This window comes from Vipera ursinii (assembly GCF_947247035.1).
Source record: "Vipera ursinii genome assembly, chromosome: Z".
NCBI classification, from domain to species: Eukaryota; Metazoa; Chordata; class Lepidosauria; order Squamata; family Viperidae; genus Vipera; species Vipera ursinii.
The window spans coordinates 100,267,394-100,286,305 of NC_139517.1; the positions used below are offsets into that span (position 1 = coordinate 100,267,394).

An 18,912-nucleotide genomic window follows, 5' to 3' on the forward strand; every position below is an offset into this window, starting at 1 on the left:
GGGGAGCACCTGCAGCCGGCGTCAACTTCCCTCCGCCCAGTACGCTCCCACAGAGAGGGCCTCCTCAGGGTGCCGCCGGTCAAAGAATGCCGACTGGTGGCCCCCAGGGGGAGAGCGTTCTCTGTGGGTGCACCGGACTTATGGAACCATCTTCCGGTAGAGCTCCGGATGCCGCCCGACCTCCGCTCCTTCCGGCGCGACCTTAAAACCCATCTCTTTAAGGAAGCGGGCCTGGCCTGATGGGACGGGGTGGGTTTGTTATTATGACTTTAATTTTAAATTTGTACTATGGGCATTGTTTAATCATGTTTTAATAATTTTAACTTTTGTATTTGTCTTTTACGTATTGCCCTGTTAACCGCCCTGAGTCTCTTGAGAGAAGGGCGGTATATAAATTAAATAAATAAATAAATAAATAAATAAATAAAAGCTGATCACATGACTCCTGGTCACTGCAACCGTAATAAATATGTCAGTTGCCAAGTGTCCAGATTTTGCTCACATCACCATGGGATGCTGCAATGGTTTTAAGGGTGAAAACGGGGCATAAGTCACTTCTTTCAGTGCTGGTGTAACTTTGAACAGTCATTAAATGAACTGTTGTAAGTCAAGGACAACCTGTATATGTTTCCATCTCCTTATACGTACGTGGATGAACGAGAGAAGGGTAGCAGCTGCCGCTTTTGTCAGCTTTGTTGAGCCTTTGAGTCTCTCGCCCTGCCCTCGCTTCTCCTGCCAGCTGCTGTCTAGCCCGAAAACCCGCCCAAAAAAGGAAAAGAAACGAGGGTTCCCTCTTTGGGCCCGCTTTAATCCGATTGTTCGCTTTCTCTTCCACGTGTAAAAGTATAAGTGATGACCCTCGTTAAAAAAAATTACCGGTATTTATTCTCTCGATCTTATTACCGATCTTTATAACAAGTCCTTGATGCGCAGAAGTAACCAAGCAGGCTTATAAAACTACATTATCCAGAAATCTCCGGGAGCACTATAGGGAAACTACGTTACCCAGAAGGCCTCGCGAGGGCACACACACAAAAGCGAAACTACATTCCCCGGAAGGCTTTTGAGGAACTTAACGCTGTCGTGGCGTTTCGCGGGTTACAGTGGGAATGCCTGAAAGTGTGCCCCGTTCTCTCCTTGCCGCTGTGTGTGTGTGAACAGCGGTCTTCAGTGGTGCCCGTGAGTCTCAGGAGAAGGACTTATCTCATCTCTTCTGTGGCGAATAAGGATGAGGAGGGCTGGGCTGGGTAAGTGGGGATTAACAGCGGGGAGCTGGGCTCTAGAAAGGAAACCGGCGTTCAGAGGTTCAGCGTAGTTGCCACAGTTCAGTCACGGCCGCGTCTTCGGGAAAAGATCCAAGCCCCTCCCGCGATCTAGGTTAACTTTCCTCTTATTCATTAAGGCGAATAGCAGAGGCCTACCTATGTCTTTAGTACATTTTTCCTCAATGGGATTTACACTTAATATGCCTAAGAGTTCAAAACACTCAATTGCCGGTATGGATACATCCTGGGTTGATGTCTCCTACCAAGAGTTAAGCCACGTAGTTGGATATTAGAACAGGTGGCAGAAATGCAAAGAGCCAGTGGGGTGTAAGAGGGACTGGCATGAGGAGCATCCAATAGATTAGGCTTAGACTGAAGCTCCTTGGGTGATTTTGGGCCAGTTACACTCAGCTCAGTCTACTCTGCTGGGCTGTGGTTGGGAAAAATAGAAGGAACTTTATGCACACTATTTTATGGTCTTCTACCAAAAGTCAGGATATAAATCTAGCAAATAAATACAAGTGGAGTATCATGTATAGTTCAATCATCCTACTCTAGCTAGATGAACACTTATCTCAGATTTTTAAAGGCCAGCTATGTATTATGCAAAAGGGATGCAGTGGCTCAGTGGGTTTTATTTATTGTACAGATAATACCACCAGAAATTATTTTAGCCTTTTTAATAAATGTTTTTATTGATGTTGAGCTCATCATGGAAAACATCATATATTGTTATATATATACTAGGTTAATTATTTAAAAGGGACGTGGTGGCTCAGTGGGTTAGGACGCTGAGCCTGTCGATCAGAAGGTCAGCAGTTTGGTGGGTCGAATCCTGAGTGCCGCGTAACAGAGTATGCGCCTGTTACTCGTCCCAGCTTCTGCCAACCTAGCAGTTCGAAAGCACGTAAAAATGCAAGTAGAAAAATAGGGACCACCACGGTGGGAAGGTAACAGCGTTCCATGCGCCTTTGGCGCCTAGTCATGCTGGCCACATGACCTCGGACAAGCGCTGGCCTTTCAGCTTTGAAACAGAGATGAGCACCAGCCCCTAGAGTCGGAAACGATTGGCACACATGTGCGGGGGAACCTTTACCTTTATATGCATTGAGAGTCAGGGTGTACTTATGGGTTACTGTCATCAAGTATTTGCAAAAATCATCATTACTGAATAAAGTTGAAACCAACTGTAGACTATGATGAAAGCGATAAAACACTACCTGTAGCTTGTCTGTTCTGTATGTCGCCCCACATATGCTACAAAGATATCTACCAGTCTCTTTCCCAGATATGTGGGAGGAGATTTACGGAGGAATGGACTGACTGATTAGACACAACCAAGGAATTGTATCAGGAAGTTCAAGACTGCATGAATAATGAAAAGATGAGGCAGCAATGAATATTATGGCTTTAATAATAAGCTCTTGCGGTTGCTTAATATTCAGCCCAGTTTTCACTGCACTAATGAGAATCAAAAACTGCATTAACTTTTATAATAGGTATGCAACCCTGCCATCAAAAGCTCCTATTCTCTGGCCTATGACATCTAGGAATAACTTAATTTATGAGAAATCTTTCATTGAATGCTAATTGGAGGCCTAAGACTAGAAATACCATTTACTATGACAAAATTAACACTACACATTATGCAGATAGCTTGCAAATTTTAATCAGCTTTCAAGAAATTCATAGAAATCTGGTATATTCTGAAAGCATTTGGGACTTGCAAAATAATGTGAAATATATAAATTAATTATCTTCAAAGTAATTATTATAGTGATTTCTGCATAATAAAGTATTTTGTAGCTCACTTTCTCCTATTTATAAATTATTTTTGGCTCTTGTCAAAAATGTTTTCCATTTCATATGGATAAACTGTCTAATTTAGTCAACTAACTGCAGAGATCTGTGCATTTTGACTTAATAACCTCACCGTATTTTATGTTTTACATAGAAAACTTCAAGAAAATAATGAAAGATAGTGTATGCTACTTTTCTTTTTAAAATTCAGAAGTGGTTGACAACCACAGACCCATTTCAAATTCTGAGCAATTTATTCACAACTTGTGCATTGAATGAACAATAAAATCCAGCAGATCCAGTAACTATAAATTATAATATGTATAAAAACATAGATTTCTACCATTCAGGTGAAGCTGGAAGGACATTAAATTAGATGTTATGGCAACATTCCATGATTAGACTTGTTTCAGGGCACACTATTCTAGTTTTAAATATAGGATTTCTGAGGTGATTATAACGTGTGTGTGTGTGTGGTGTGTGTGTCTCAAACAGAAAAAGTTAATACTGATTTTATCTACTGTATGCCCCAATTTATTACCAATTGTATAAGTGATTTTCACCAATTTAAAGTGTATTTAGAAACTGGCAGTTTTAATTTTTTAGCCAAGTAATAATTTAGTGGCTAGATAACTGAAATTTTAAGAAAATGTGTAAAGGGAAACCTACCACATGCTAGTAATCTAAGCAATAAACATTCAGATAATCTCAGTTTGGGTACAAGCCTGTTGCATCTTACAGTTGCCACTTGGCCTTCCAATGACAATATGTATCAGCACCCTTATTCTTTAGAATACACTTGTTTAGGTATGTGGCTTCCTAAGTCTTGTGTGGAGCCCCCAGTTCTATCCTCAAATTGCTGCTGCATCATTAATTTATTAATGCTGCAGGTTATTAGAAAATGCACCTTGATGTCTTCTTTATTTGCAGTTGATAAAATCAAAATTAGTTGTTTGCCATCCGCTATATACCTGCCAGAGTGCTTTTCATGGATTATGACTAAAATGTTGCATATCTTTATTTAGGAAAATGAAATCCCATTGACATTGACAATGGTTTATCTCCTGACTTGTTTAAACTTCATTTGCCTTAAGTTCCTCCATAAGTGCACTATTTTTCAAGACTGGTTCCACTGCTTTGTCTATCTGAGGAAAAGGTGGGGTAGAACAAGGTTTCATTAGTGCAAACCTGATGGCACCTCTACCCAAATTTCCTTGAAGAAAAGGGTAGTGACTTTTCTCCCAAGGTAATGTCATAAATGGATTTCTGAAGAATCTTAAAGTACATCATTGAGTAAAAATGATTAATGGGATTCTGGGAAGAAACTAGCTGTATTTCTGTGTTGCATCAGTTATGAAGTAGACATCTGGAATTACAAGAAAACATTTCCAGTCTATGATGTATAACTTTTGAATTCTATCCACGAAAAATGGTCACTACAACTTTTAGCTATCCAAGAAATGTGTAGACATAGTTCCATCGTTATTCTATTATTTTAACTATTTGGAAGTGAAGTTCCTGTCCCCCCTATGAAAATTATAAATCTATTTTCCTACTTGGGATATTGAGACTCAGTTTATATGCCATGTTTTCAGTAAAATAATAAATTGGGTTTTTTTAGGTCAACATACTGTATCTCTTACCTGACCCTCATCTTCCTTCTCTTGTCTAACCATTACTTTTTCACCTGCCAAATTTATCAAGCATTTGGTATATCTGTGGGCTGTTGTATAAGAGGGATGTATGTATTAATTATGTGTGGATGAGATGTTTTATGCGTGGATGTATTTCAACATAACCACTTCAATTTGTCCTACCTTCATGTAACATGTTCTACAGGACTTGAAAAAATGGTCCTCTACCTAAGAAAACAAATATATTCCTTTATTTCCCAACAGACAAATTATATTTTTCATTCTAAAAGTTGACCTAGTATTTTTGTTTCCAAAGGAGCTAGCCATATTAGTCTGCTGGTGGCGGGGGGGGGGGGGGAATGTAGAGAAGTTTTGTAGCCTTTTAAAAACATAACAGATTTAACCCTACAAGTTTTTGTGGATCCTGTTCACTTAATCAAAGTGGGATTTAATAGTACTTTGTAGCACCTAAAAAACTGTACAAAAAATTACTAAATCTTTGTTAATGCAGTTCTCTAAAATAGCGACAAATGACTTTATGTGTTCATTTATGTATGTATGTGTATGTAAATAAATTATTAAATAGTGTGTTTCTTAGGCTACCACTAAATGGCAGTAAAGTATTAAGTTTCTGTATCCCACAGCAGATACAGATGTATGATAGGCCTAATATGTATGGAAGGTAAAGTTTTTACTGAATTTGTAACATAAATTGTGGTGATGCGATAGCTCAACTATTTATTTATTTATTTATTCATTCATTCATTCATTCATTCATTCATTCACTCGGTTTATATACCGCCCTACTCCCAAAGGACTCAGGGCGGTTTACAAGGCAAAATTAAAGATGACAGCCTGGGTTTGAAACCCAAGCATCACACAATGCAGTGAGCTCTTGTCCTTGCTCTGGCTACTGCCAATCTAGCAATTTGAAAGCATGCAAATGCCAATAGATAAATACGTACCTCTTCAATGGGAAGGCAACAGTGCTCCATGACTTCATGCTGGCCACATGATATGGAAGAATCTTCAGATAATGCCCAATGGCCCTTGAAACGAAGATAAGCACTGCCTCTTACAGTCAGCAACAACTAATGGAGTAAAATCTGCAGGGACTTCTTCATCTTACCTTTTACCTTACAACATATTATAATTGAATTTTATTTAAAAACATTTCAATGATATACTAATTATGAGCATCTTTAGATCTGTTGAAAGTATTAAGAGGTAAAGTGTATGTAAAAATAAAAAACCTACATGTGGCTAATTTTCAAAAGCAAAGGAAAAAATATCAGGAAAAGCAGTACGTTAAAAGGAGCTAAAATAATAAAGTAACTGGGAGGAAAAAGGGTAAAGAAATAATAAAATTTCAAAAATTGAAATTGCAAAATTTTCTACAAATCTCAATTTGTAGAAAAAATTCAAATCTCAATTTTGTATTTTATAAATAATTGCAAATAAAAATAATACAGGTTGTGCTTGGATTATGAATACAATTGGGACTGGAATTTCAGTCCTGATTGTGGACTAAAGTGATGCAGAATATTATCATTGTATTCTAACCAATCTCAGGATGTTCCAAAAGTGATGTTGGCACAGAGAAGACCCACCCATGTGGTCCCTGATACTAAATAGGAGTGTGAAAGAAGCTCTCCCTTACAAAATGTATCAGTCAAAACCCACTGGGAGCAGGTGACCAAAATTACCCAATTATAAAGTTTTTTAATTGCTAATCTTGAAGAGTAACACTGCCTATTCTGACTGAAGAAAGAAAAAAAGCAAGGGACAATTTCTAAGACCAGTTTTGAAGAGTGGAACCTAGCATTTGGGGAAGATGTTTTTGATTTTGTGTTGTCATGAAGAAAGGAGTAAGAAAATAACACATCTAATTTAATAGATGATCCAAATACTTAGAAAATCAAAGAAGAGGAAGAGAGATGGACTTTAATGTATATTCTTTTGCAAAATGTTAACGGTATATGGAAGCTTTGGACTGTCCCTTTTAGTTATTTTTTAAGACAGTAGATTTGGATCCTGAATTCTCTTTGCAACCCACTGGATTGGGCTGTAGACTGAAAGGCTCTGAGGGTAACATGAATTAATCACCCTTTGTATTATATCTTCCTTCTTCCCTTATTGAGTACTTTGACCCTGTTCAATTTTACATTATGAAAGGTTTAGGTTGTTCCTATTGCATGATGACATTACTTGCCTGTACTTTTAAAACAGGTGATGATTTAATAATCATCTTTCCCTCCAGAAACCGTATTTTCCCATCTGAACTTCTGGTGCTTTGATTGGTTTTTTTAGGTGAAGGAGCTGCTGGCAGCAATTATGGTTATACCAATAGTGGCTATAGTGTATATGAGGAAGAAAATGAAAAGCTAGCAGAAAGCTTGCGTTCAAAAGTCACTGCCATAAAATCTGTAAGTATGTCATTATACTAGCAACATCCAAATTGATTGGAGTACATAATGGTTGGATTATCAGTGTGTAGCAACAATTTAATTGAATTGAGGCACAATGTTGCTCATCAGAAAGCATGGTACATTTGTTCGTAGAATAGATTCTAGCTATAATTGGATTTGAGTTTCAGCTGCCCTTTTTAGCTAATCAGAGTATTAGTTACAAGCTGGAACAGTCAGAAGATTTTCTTGTTTGGCATTGTGACTAAGAATTGTGTTCCTAAGGGAATGATAAATCAGGAAAGGTTAGTAAGTCAGTCTACTTATAAGCCACAAAGTTAAATTGTTCTGTTAAATAAATACTGAAAATAAACTGAACCAGCCCAGTTGTCTAGTCTGGTCCCTATAAATAAAGCTGGCAATTTGCACATCCTCACGCCAATTCATTTACTATGTCTTTAATAATCCTCAGCATGGCAAAAAAAGATCAGGTTTGCTTCAAAAAGAACTCATTGACTCCAACTTGACTTATTATACACCATGTAAGGAGGGTACACCAAGACATTTTAACTGCCTAATAGCTCCCTTGATCTAAGTACCAAATCTTGTGGAATTATTATGGCTCAAAAGAATCTATAAGAGATAAATGAGATGTAATAGAGTAATCTACTACCCAAACTAGCTACTATACTATTAATCACCATCTGTGATTTAATCTGCTGTGTGTACCATTTTTTGCTCAACAAGGCTGGTCTGTAGTTCTGAAGTATAGGCTTTAAAATACTGAAACATAAAATGCTGAAAAAAAGAAATTATCTAAGTACAATATAAGCAGAAAAGAAATAAGAAATAAGACACAGATTTAACAGTATACAAAGTGTCTTTAGTTAAAAGCTTCAGAGAGCAAAGCAAACTGTAATACTGTAATTCCTACTGCATAAGGAAAAAAATAACAGAAGGGAGAGAATTTGTATTTGAAAGTGAATGAAATTGTTGGAAAAATAACGCTATCTTACTCAATTCCATTACAAACCTGGGATCTTTTAGGATCATCTGAAACACCTTAAATAAGCTTGTTATCTCATTATATACTATTATGCATGGTAAAATATGATGTATGTCTTTTTTTCTCATAGCTTTCCATTGAAATTGGAACAGAAGTTAAACAACATAATAAATTATTAACTGAAATGGTATGTATTTATTTAAGCAGTTTATTTTAGATGAGCATAGAAACAGCTTAACTCTAAGCTTTCAAATAAATCAATTTAGCCTTAAGTCATGCTTACATGACACCACTGAATTTAATAAGTGAATAAAGATTTAGGTTTGTTATTTCAGTAGGTTTATTTCAGGGGTCCCCAACCAGTGGGCCATGGCCCTGTAGTGGGCCGTGGCCACTGGGCCGTGAGACAGGCTGGCCAGTGCGCACACACACTCTCACTTGTGTTAGTACCACAGCCGCAGGGCGCAAAAACGGGGTGCCACCGCACTGTGGGATGTAAAAACAGACCACCCCCGTGCTGCAAGGTGCAAAAATGAATGACGCAAAAAATCCAAATTTTGCATACAGCTATTAAAATAAATGAAGTTAAATACATGGGACATTTTTTTAAAAAGCAAAAATATCCATGGCCACATTTTTTGGGAAGGTGAACTAAACACTGAAGTACAGTTCTTTCCGTATAAGTGAGAACAATTTAATTTCTTCAACATTTTGCTAAACTTTCACTGTCTAAAATTTAGTATTTTCAAATGAAGCAAAGGAATTATTCAATTTATGTCACTTTCTCTCTAAGGATCAAGCAGTGAAATTCAGTAAAAAACATTATACCAAAAAGTCAGTAACGTACCTAAATAAATCCAGTGAGGACTATGTCTGAATGGTGATTTGAACTCAATATTCTGTTCAAAACTGATTTAGCTTTCTACAATCCGAGTTATGACCATAATGGAGGCCAAAATTTTCATGGCTAAGCAAGGCAGTTAAGTGATTTATGCCCCATTTTATGACTTTTTTTGCTACAGGTAAGCAGGCCACTGCTGTTTTAAATAAATCATGCAGTTGTTAATTTTTCTTGTCGGACTCCAGCTGGGAAGATTACAAATAATGATATTTTAATGAGCCTGGGACAGTGCAACTATCATAAATATATGCCAATTGTCAAGCGCCCCAGTTGTGATCATGTGACTGTGGGGATGCTGCAGTGGTAATAAGTGTGAAAAAAGTCATAAACACTTTTTTCAGTGCTATTGTAACTTCAAATGGTCACTAAACAAATGGTTGTAACACAAGGACAACCCGTACTACTTGGAAATATGAACATATGTTTTTCAGCAATACCCAATATGACAAAGTGATTCTGAGAGCTGGAAGTCCACACATTTGAAGGGAGCCCGAGTTGAGCAAAAATATTCTAAGGCATGAGAGTTGTAGTCAATTCTGAGAGTTGAAGTCTTTTCGTATTAAAAGTTGCTAATAGCAATAGCAATAGCACTTAGACTTATCTATCACTTCACAGTGCTTTACAGCCCTCTAAGCAGTCTATTGCCCCTAACAATCTGGGTCCTCCATTTTACTGACCTCAGAAGGATGGAAAGCTGAGTCAACCTTGAGCCAGCCAGGATCAAACTCCTGGAGTGAGCAGTGAGTTCACCTGAGTACTGCATTCTAACCACTGCTCCACCACGGCTCTCAATGTTGAAAAACATTGTAGATAGCTTGCTGATCTATGAGCAGAGAAAATACATCTGGTTGCAAGCTCTATCTTTATGTATTAAAAGTTTAGGTAAGATGCAAACAGTAAAATAATTCTGCATGTTTTTAACAACAGGACAATGATTTTGATTCAACAAGTGGATTCCTTGGTGCAACAATGGGCAGATTGAAAATCCTCTCCAGAGGAAGCCAGACAAAACTGTTATGCTACATGATGCTGTTCTCATTGTTTGTGTTTTTTGTGATTTATTGGATTATTAAACTAAGGTAATGCAGATCTCCATTATGAGATTATTTACAACATGATAGACTCTTGAAAGCCTTTTTTGAGAAAATTGGTAAATAATTTTTGTAACTGGATTTAGGATTAATGCATTTGGATCTCTGTGGTATACCCTTAAATGCTTATCAAGCTAGACGTGGGGTTTTTTTTTGTGTTTTGTTTTAAAAAGCCCTTATTTTGTAGACTTTCCTGAACTGAATTTGTTCAAATCTGAACTCTTTGCAGACAAAACACGTTTACTACGGATTAAATCCATTATTGAAACAGGCATTTTCCTATTCAAAAATTACACTGTAAAATGGTTGCTTTTTTTCCTAGTAATAAATAATCTTGGTGATTTTGTATGAATTTATCGAATATTTTAAAAAGTGAAATGACTTTAAAGCTAAATTAATTGAAGGGCTATTGTTTTAGTAAAATAGTTAATTGTGTTCTGAATTTGGCTTGCAGTTAATTATATACTTTATACTATATAATAGTTTTGCGATAAACGTGGTTCTTTACCCACATGTCTGTACTGGGGTTCCATTACTATTATGTTTAGGATTAATAGACCAGAATAGGCAGTTCTAATTTTTCTACACTATCTTACAATAGGCAGTTTGTGCAACATTCTAGGTAGGCAAGGCAGTTGCATAACCCGCTGTTATAATGTTTGAGGTTTCATGTAATATAATAGTGAAACAGGCTGGCTTTGGTTTTTTTTTTGAAAAAAGAAATTTAGGGGTTAGATTCCCTTTAGTTAAAAAATGAAAGGGATCCACAAATATTAAATCCCCATTAAATAAATGGCCTGTTTTATTATATATTGGTATATTCCTAGTAGCAACACTACATATTTGCACCATTAATAATGTTGCTGTTTTAATTTGGTAGGACAGTGTTAACTTCCAGAATATGAAATCTGATAGTATGTGACATTTGAAATATAGGTGATATTTACACAATTCCAAGAAGAGAGATAAATTTTGGTGATGAGAACAGAACCTCAGTATATATTCTTTGAAAAAAAAGTGTTCTCTCTCTATAAGGAATACCTATCTCATATGAAGATTTCTTCACAGCAAGAGCTTCAATTAATCTCTTTTAACTTGCAATTCTTGTTTTAAAACAGCAATAGCAGCAGTACTTAAACTTAAATACCAGCCCATAGTGTTTTACATAGTGTTTTACAGCATTCTCTAAGCAGTTTACAGATGTCAACATATTGTCCCCAAAAATTTGGGCCCTCATTTTACCGACCTCAGAAAGATGAAAGACTAAGTCAATCTTGAGCATATCAGGATCAAACTCCAGGCTGTAGGCGGAGTTAGCTTGCAATATTGCATTCTAACCCATTGCGTCACCCCAGATTTTAAAATTCATGCTCAGAGCTAGTTGTTAAGGTGTTAGATTAGAAGTGCGAAAACCTGACTTAGCCCTGCTTTATAGATGGTAGCCAGCTGGTTGAGTTTAAGCAGTCATTAACTTTCAGCCGTAGGAAGAGGCCATGGCAAACCACTTCTGAAATGTTTCCAAAAAATAATGGATTTATCCAAGCAGATGCCAGAAGTCAAATCTGATTTGAGGGTAGTATATATTTAATTCTCTATATTAAATATTGTTTTTGCTAAGTTCATAGATATTTATTTTTTAACACACCTGCAAGTTTGAGAAAATTGAAAGATAATAGAAGATTTTTTCCAGTGTTCAACTTCATATTAACTTGCTAGAGTTAACAGACCTGTAAAGAACTGTTAACAGAATAGACTTGAGTGTTATGTTAAGCTTCTTAGAAGTCTTTTGCATGCAGAATTTTTTTTGAGAAAATTGGTAAATAATTTTTATTAAGCTAAGTTAGATGCTGGATAAATATCTAGTTAATCTTCAGCAAATCCAGTCACTATGTAGCTATGATCCCATTAAGGTGTTAAAGTGAGGATTCTAGTCACCGTCACAATTGGCCATTTCAACAGCAATGATAATTTCCATCCATTTTTCAGTTCCAACAAATAGAGTCACACCAATATGGAGCAAGTGTATCTTGTTTTATTTATATATATTTTATACTGTCAAATTCTCCAACTGAAATGATTTTTTAAAAAAATATAGTAGAACAATTCATGATTTGAAGTTTATTTCAATCATATATAAATGCTTCAATTATAAAAATTTTATCCTATTTTATTATATTGAAAATAGTGAAGAATATCTTTGATTTTACTAATGGTAAGGCTTATATACGCTATACATATTTATCATTTAAAAATGTAGAGAAATGCAATAGGAGTGTTTCAATTTCCGTATCATTTATTTATTCAATTTATTTGCAGCTTATCTTGCTTGGGGGGGACTGCTCTATGCAACTTACAATAATAAAAAGAAAGAAAAATGAAAAATTAAAGTTATTAACGTTAAAGCTTTAAACCATTTGAAGAATATGATTAGGCTGACTGATGTTAAGATTTTTTTCATCATAATTGTGCTATATAGTAGAGGTCCCCAACCTTTGGGCACCAGGGACCGGTTACATGGGGAGACGTTTTTCCGTGGATAAGAGGGAGCATGGTTTTGTGTGCTGACTGCAACTCGCGGATGGGGCTTTGCTTCTTGTGCAGCCTGGTTGCTGGCGTGCCGTGGCCTGGTACCAGTCCATGGACTGGGTGTTGGGGGACCTTTGCTATATAGTTCTGAAAATTCCAGGGGTCATCCTTTTTGGTTCCTATAAAATAAGAGAATACAGATTAATGTTTCAATTTAAAATAGCTTTTTTGTAACTTAACTACAAGCCCACTGTTTACTGATATTATATCTGAATGTCCTAATGTCATAAAATTTTACTGGAAGAAAATGGTTCCCTTTCACAATTACTTCCCAATAACCAATATTTGAGTATGCAGCCTATGATGCAGGGGATAGTAAACCTTCAGTGTTAGCAAGCATTGATAGCTTGATTCTGAATGAACCCATTCATCTCTCTTTGAAAGCTGTCCAAATTACTTGCTGTAATCACAACTGCTGGCAATGAATTTCCTAAATTAGCTCTATATGGTGTGAATTTTTCTTTCTTTCTTACCATCTTTAGCCTCTCTGCATTTAGTTTGGGTAATAGATGACTTGAAATTCTAACAGTGTGAAAGAAGTATAAAAACTTTTCTCCTATCTAAGCTATGCATAACTTCATGTGCACCATGGCACTCATTCTTTTTCAGGCACCATATTCAATTAAACTATATAGTCAACTACAGGTAGACATTTTTCCACATCTTTTGGAAAGTAATGGTGCCTTTAATACATTACGTATTATAAATGAATGAATAAATAAATATAGAATGCATTCTATGTCTTATTCGATTGTTACTAACAGGGTTGCACAAACAATACATTTAAATAATTATTTAAATCAATGTAGTTGTATGGTGGACATTAAGATGTGCAATATTAATGCATATGTTAATATCTATGAGATGCATGAAATATATGAACTGGTATGTGTGATCATATCTCTGATTAATATTTAAATATCTTGATTATAAAGTATGTGAGATAAGAATTCTAGGTTGATCCTATCATTACCTTTTTTTACATTATATTCCTACCTTACATTGTTCAGAAGCAAACGATGGATTCACTTTTTAGAATTAAAAGAAAAACCCAGAAAAACAATTTATAGGTATGAATGTGCAGGGCATTCACATTAAAGCTGAAAAGGGGTTTCAGATCTGGCCTGGCTCTCCTCACTGTGCATGAAATCAGGGGAAAAAATGCACCTGCTTTCAGCACACTTTCAGTAGCCTTATAGACTCTATCTCCTAAATTTAAGTATAATTTACATGCAAGGAAAAAATCATGAAGAAAATTAAAAATGTAATTCCTTTGGATATATTTATCATACCAACATAAAAAAAACCTCTTGTCTAATACAGATTATTAAAACAGTACTAAACATTTACAGTGTTCACAAGACTTACTTTTGTGGCAATATACCCATGTATTTGCATATAATGGACAGCATGATTTCATCAGGACCACCTCCTATTGATGTCAGTCTTAAATCTCTGCCATGACAGAAAAGGCAAAAGAAACTTATCAATAAAGTGAAATTTGTCTGTTCTCTTTCCCCTTTCAGTTATGCTAAATATTATTTAACAGTTCTTGTTTAACTAAAGTGAATTGCAAGATGCTTTAATATACCAGTCATCATCATCACTTATAATGTATTGGATTTATAAGTACAAAAGTTCAGTTTGGGACAGAATCTAATGATCCTCAGTCTAATGGTCAGCAAGTGTAACTGAGTGTGGCTGCATATATAGCACCCAAAGCCTACAAAGGAAGTCTTGCCAACCTTTCTCTGTTGCCAAGCTAAATAATCATGAATTGGGTAACAAGATTCCTACTCTAGTGCTGCTCTTTGGAAAATGGAAAACACAATCTTGAACATCAATCCTGGATCCACAGTAGGGTTTAATCTTTTGATACACAGGCATTAATCCCCATGATTTTAATGGTTGTGGGAGTCATAGCTTTCAACAGAATTGTTCTGATGCATATTTTCTCTATGTCAGAAAAAATGCAGCCCATAAAAATTCCCCAAAGTTCCAGTCAGTCCTCTTATCTCAGAAAAGCATGATAATTCCTTGGGGGGTGGGCAGAGTTATTTCAATTCCATTTTGGTACACCTCCTTGAATTAGAAATGACCTATCTATTTGCAAGTATGTGTAGTCCTTGGTTTACAGCAGCAATTGGGCTTGGAATTACCATCATTAAGCACTACAAATATAAAGAATGATGTCATGTGGTCACATTGCTTAGTGACATCAATTCTGTCAGTCCCAGTTGCCATTGTTAAGCAAATCACGGTGGCTCATTAAGTGAGGCCATTGCATGATCAACATTTGCTATTTTTGCTGGGTTCCCCATTGACTTTGCTTCTCAGAAGCTGCCAAACAAAGTTGCAAATAGTGACCACATTAATGGGACACTGCAATGGCTGGAATGCTAAGGAATGTCTACTAGTACAGGTAGTCCTCAACTTATCACCACAATTGAGTCCAAAATTTATGTTACTAATTGAGAATTTTGTTAAGTGAGTTTTAATTCATTTTACAACTTTCCTTACCATGTTTGTGAAGTGAATCATTGCAGTTGTTAAATTAGTAACATGGTTAAGAGAATCTGGCTTCCCCATTAACTTCACTAGTCAGAATCTTGCAAAAGGGGATCACATCACCCCAGGACATTTGCAATTGTCATAAATATGAACCACTTGTCAAGCATGTGAGTGTAAATCATATGACCATGGAGATGTTGCAATGATCATAAGTGAGAAAAATGGTCATAAGTCTTTTTTTGGTACTGTTGTAACTTTGAACAGTCACTAAATGAGCTGTTGTTAAGGACTATCTATACCACTTATTTGGCATGATTGAAATTTTGAATAGATGCTGAATGAGTGGTCATTAACCAAGGACTACCTAAGAATTATAGATTAGTGTACTTTTTAATCACTGGGGGGGGGAAGTTTCATTCTGAAAAAGCTGTTTCAGTGTGATCATGCAGAATAAAATAGGTTTATGCTAATCTTTGAAGAATCTTCAATGAGGTTTCGAGCAAAAAACCCCCTTCAAGATACTTTTATAAGGGAACTGTATGGTTATCATAACCTGTCACTTGTCAAAAGCACTTGAAGTTCTTCAGGCTTTTGCAAATGACAGAGGTAAATGCTTCACCTTAAGTAATGCAAAGTGTTTTGTTAAGGCAAATTTTACTTCTTCATTTCCTCAAAATAAAGAAGAGATCATTTTGCCTCACAGCACAAAACTGTTCATTGAGAATTGACTAATGCAAGCCTAGAAGAGGATAATATGAGATGTAACATCCCAACTCCTAATCAATTGCAGTGTTTTACACTGTTGAAATTGAAAAAATGTGTTCGATTAAAAATCTCAAAATACACTAATGACCATTAAAACTATATGTAATTTTTATGTAGTATATAAAATTTTATGTAACACTTAACATTTACATAATTTTTGCCATGTATATCCTGATAATATATAACATTTACTTAAATTAGTAAAAATTACTCAAATACATTCTGTGAACTCTTTGAATTTAGGTTTTATCTGCATCCAAAGTAGACAATGAGGATGTGCATTTCGCTGCACTTTGCTGTATCTTTCCTTTACAGCAAGATTTTTGTATTCTTATCTTGATAATGTAAGAAATAAGGGCTCTTTTACAATGTGTGTGTGTGTGTGTGTATGTGTGTATATATATATATATATATATATGGATCTTTGGTCATTCGGGTTTTTCCGGCGTAGAACTAAAGGTGTAGGAGTAACGTTTCGACGAAATCTCATCCGTCATCCTCAGGCTGGTGGTTTCAGCTTCGTTCTTCTGGGAAGCCACCAGCCTGAGGATGACGGATGAGATTTCGTCGAAACGTTGCTCCTACACCTTTAGTTCTACGCCGGAAAAAACCCGAATGACCAAACATCCACATACAAACACCCGCGAAAACCCAAACACTGGGATGGAATTAAAAAACTAAAACAGTTTTTATTGCTAAAAAATCAAGCTTTCGTTGGCTAACTGCCAACGTCGTCAGGATGGAGACGCTGGGGTGGGGAGATCACGTTTATACTGTTGATGTCTGCACTCTGCTCATGGAGCACGTCACCAATCTGTTTGTTGAGGTCTGCCGTGTTTCTTTGAGTTGTCGCACATCTGTTTTGGGGGGATGTAGTTGTCTCTGGGTATCTGTTGTTAAAAGTGAATTGCTGATAGTTCCATGTGTTGTAGCCATGGCTCTGGTCATTGCCCGTGTTCTCATGCCAGGGGTCTTAAATGGTTGTTGCTCTTCTTCCCTGTGTTCAACACAGCTGGCCTTATGGGACCCTCTTTAGACGTATAGACACGCATTGCAGCATGAATAAGGCAAAAAGGGAAGAAAGACGCCGCCTTTATCGTGTCTGCAGAAACAACGGGTACCCATCTAACTTCATCAGACAACACAGCATGTCAGGTGAATCTATCCGCCATGAATGTGAAAATGCCTTAACATCACGGATAACACTGCCTTATATCTATGGTGTATCTGAGGCCACAGTGCACATACTAAAAGGTAAAGGTTCCCCCGCACATGCGTGCTAGTCGTTTCCGACTCTAGGGGCCGGTGCTCATCTCTGTTTCAAAGCTGAAGAGCCAGCGCTTGTCCGAGGATGTCTCGATGGTCATGTGGCCGGCATGACTAGACGCCAAAGGCACACGGAACGCTGTTACCTTCCCACCGGAGGGGTCCCTATTTTTCTACTTGCATTTTTTACGTGCTTTCGAACTGCTAGGTTGGCAGAAGCTGGGACGAGTAACAGGCGCTCACTCTGCTACGCGGCACTCGGGATTTGACCCGCCAAACTGCCGACTGCGCATACTAGCCCCTCACAAAGTCGGTGTTGCCCACAGACCTGATCGGACCTTATGAGCTTGTGTCATGCGCCCTAAAGATCCACTCCCCAATGAAGAGAAATCCTCGGTTGTGTACAAGATGTCATGCCAGAATTGCAATTGCAATTACATTGGGGAGACAGAAAAATGACTGAGGACTAGGGTGCATGAACACAAGCTTGCTATTAGAAGACAAGAACAACATTCACAGGTGTGGGCACACATGGCTACACACAACCACGTCTATAATCTAGCAGGGACTGAGGCAATTGGCAGCGACAATCAAATCCAAGATTACACCAACAGACAACCGCCCTGCAATGTTGAACACAGGGAAGAAGAGCAACAACCATTTAAGACCCCTGGCATGAGAACACGGGCAATGAATATATATATATATACATACATACATACACACACACACACACAAAATCTCTAGTGATGGAACAGCCACAACTTTCAGAGGTAAGACATTCTAATGAGTAATTGTTCTCACTGTTTTCTCCTTAGTTCTAGGTTGGAACGCTCTTTAATGATTTGCCACCTAGGAATACCTAGTTCTCTCAATAATTCATTGTCACTTTTTTGCTCTTATCTGCATCGTTTCTAGGGTCTCAACATCTTTTTTATGTTGTGCTGACCAAACCTGGACACACTATTCCAGGTGTGTGTATGTGCATATACAAACATACACATATTAAATCTATTGTATATATGTTCATTGTTTTGAGATAGTAGTTCCTGTTGCCACCTCATATTTCTTATTGTACTTAAGTTTGACTACTGGCATAATAGAATGCATTTAAATTTACAATGAATATAAATATTGTTGGTCAATAACAGAAATAAAAGTTTACTATTACTGCTTCAACTGTTCTCCCTGTGTATTTGTAGGATTCTTTTGAGGGGGTGGATTTGAGTGCATTTGAGCTTAACATGAGGCGTGGGGAATTTAAGAAATGTATACTGTAAATATCCTGCAGGATACATAGTATATAAAGTTTCTTGGATTATAAGATGTGTCTTTTCTTAAAATTCTACATTAACTACATGAATCCAATGCCATGCTTCAAATTCAATGCATCAAATATGAATACCTGATTAATAATTTGAATGTTTGTAACATTACATTTGAAACTCAAATACTTTGGCCACCTAATGAGAAGGAAGGACTCACTGGTGAAGAGCCTAATGCTGGGAAAGATTGAGGGCAATAGAAGAAGGGGACAACAGAGAATGAGGTGGCTGGATGGAGTTACTGAAGCAGTAGGCATGAGCCTAAATGGACTCCAGAAGATGGTAGAGGACAGGAAGGCCTGGAGTCCATGGGGTCACGATGAGTCGGACACAACTTCGCATCTAACAACAGCAACA

At 36.9% G+C, this 18,912-nt stretch overlaps 2 protein-coding genes across 2 annotated transcripts in view; one reads left to right on the forward strand and one right to left on the reverse strand.

The window, feature by feature from the left end:
• The first annotated feature begins 1,033 nt into the window (after window positions 1–1,033).
• Window positions 1,034–11,944, forward strand: BET1 (Bet1 golgi vesicular membrane trafficking protein). Its single transcript, XM_083379400.1, has 4 exons — window positions 1,034–1,247; window positions 7,010–7,125; window positions 8,241–8,297; window positions 9,939–11,944. The coding sequence occupies exons 1-4, from the start codon at window positions 1,229–1,231 to the stop codon at window positions 10,092–10,094; spliced, it is 348 nt and encodes a 115-aa protein (XP_083235526.1). The 5' UTR covers window positions 1,034–1,228; the 3' UTR covers window positions 10,095–11,944.
• A 246-nt stretch (window positions 11,945–12,190) lies between these two features.
• The window catches only part of LOC310650414 (putative acyl-CoA dehydrogenase 6), a 74,119-nt gene continuing 67,397 nt past the window's right edge, over window positions 12,191–18,912 (reverse strand). The window contains exons 9-10 of the mRNA XM_083379399.1: window positions 14,057–14,143; window positions 12,191–12,807 (exon numbers count right to left, since the gene is read on the reverse strand). Of these exons, the coding sequence (XP_083235525.1) occupies window positions 12,792–12,807; window positions 14,057–14,143 (103 nt within the window). The 3' untranslated portion in view covers window positions 12,191–12,791. The remainder of the gene's footprint in view (window positions 12,808–14,056; window positions 14,144–18,912) is intronic.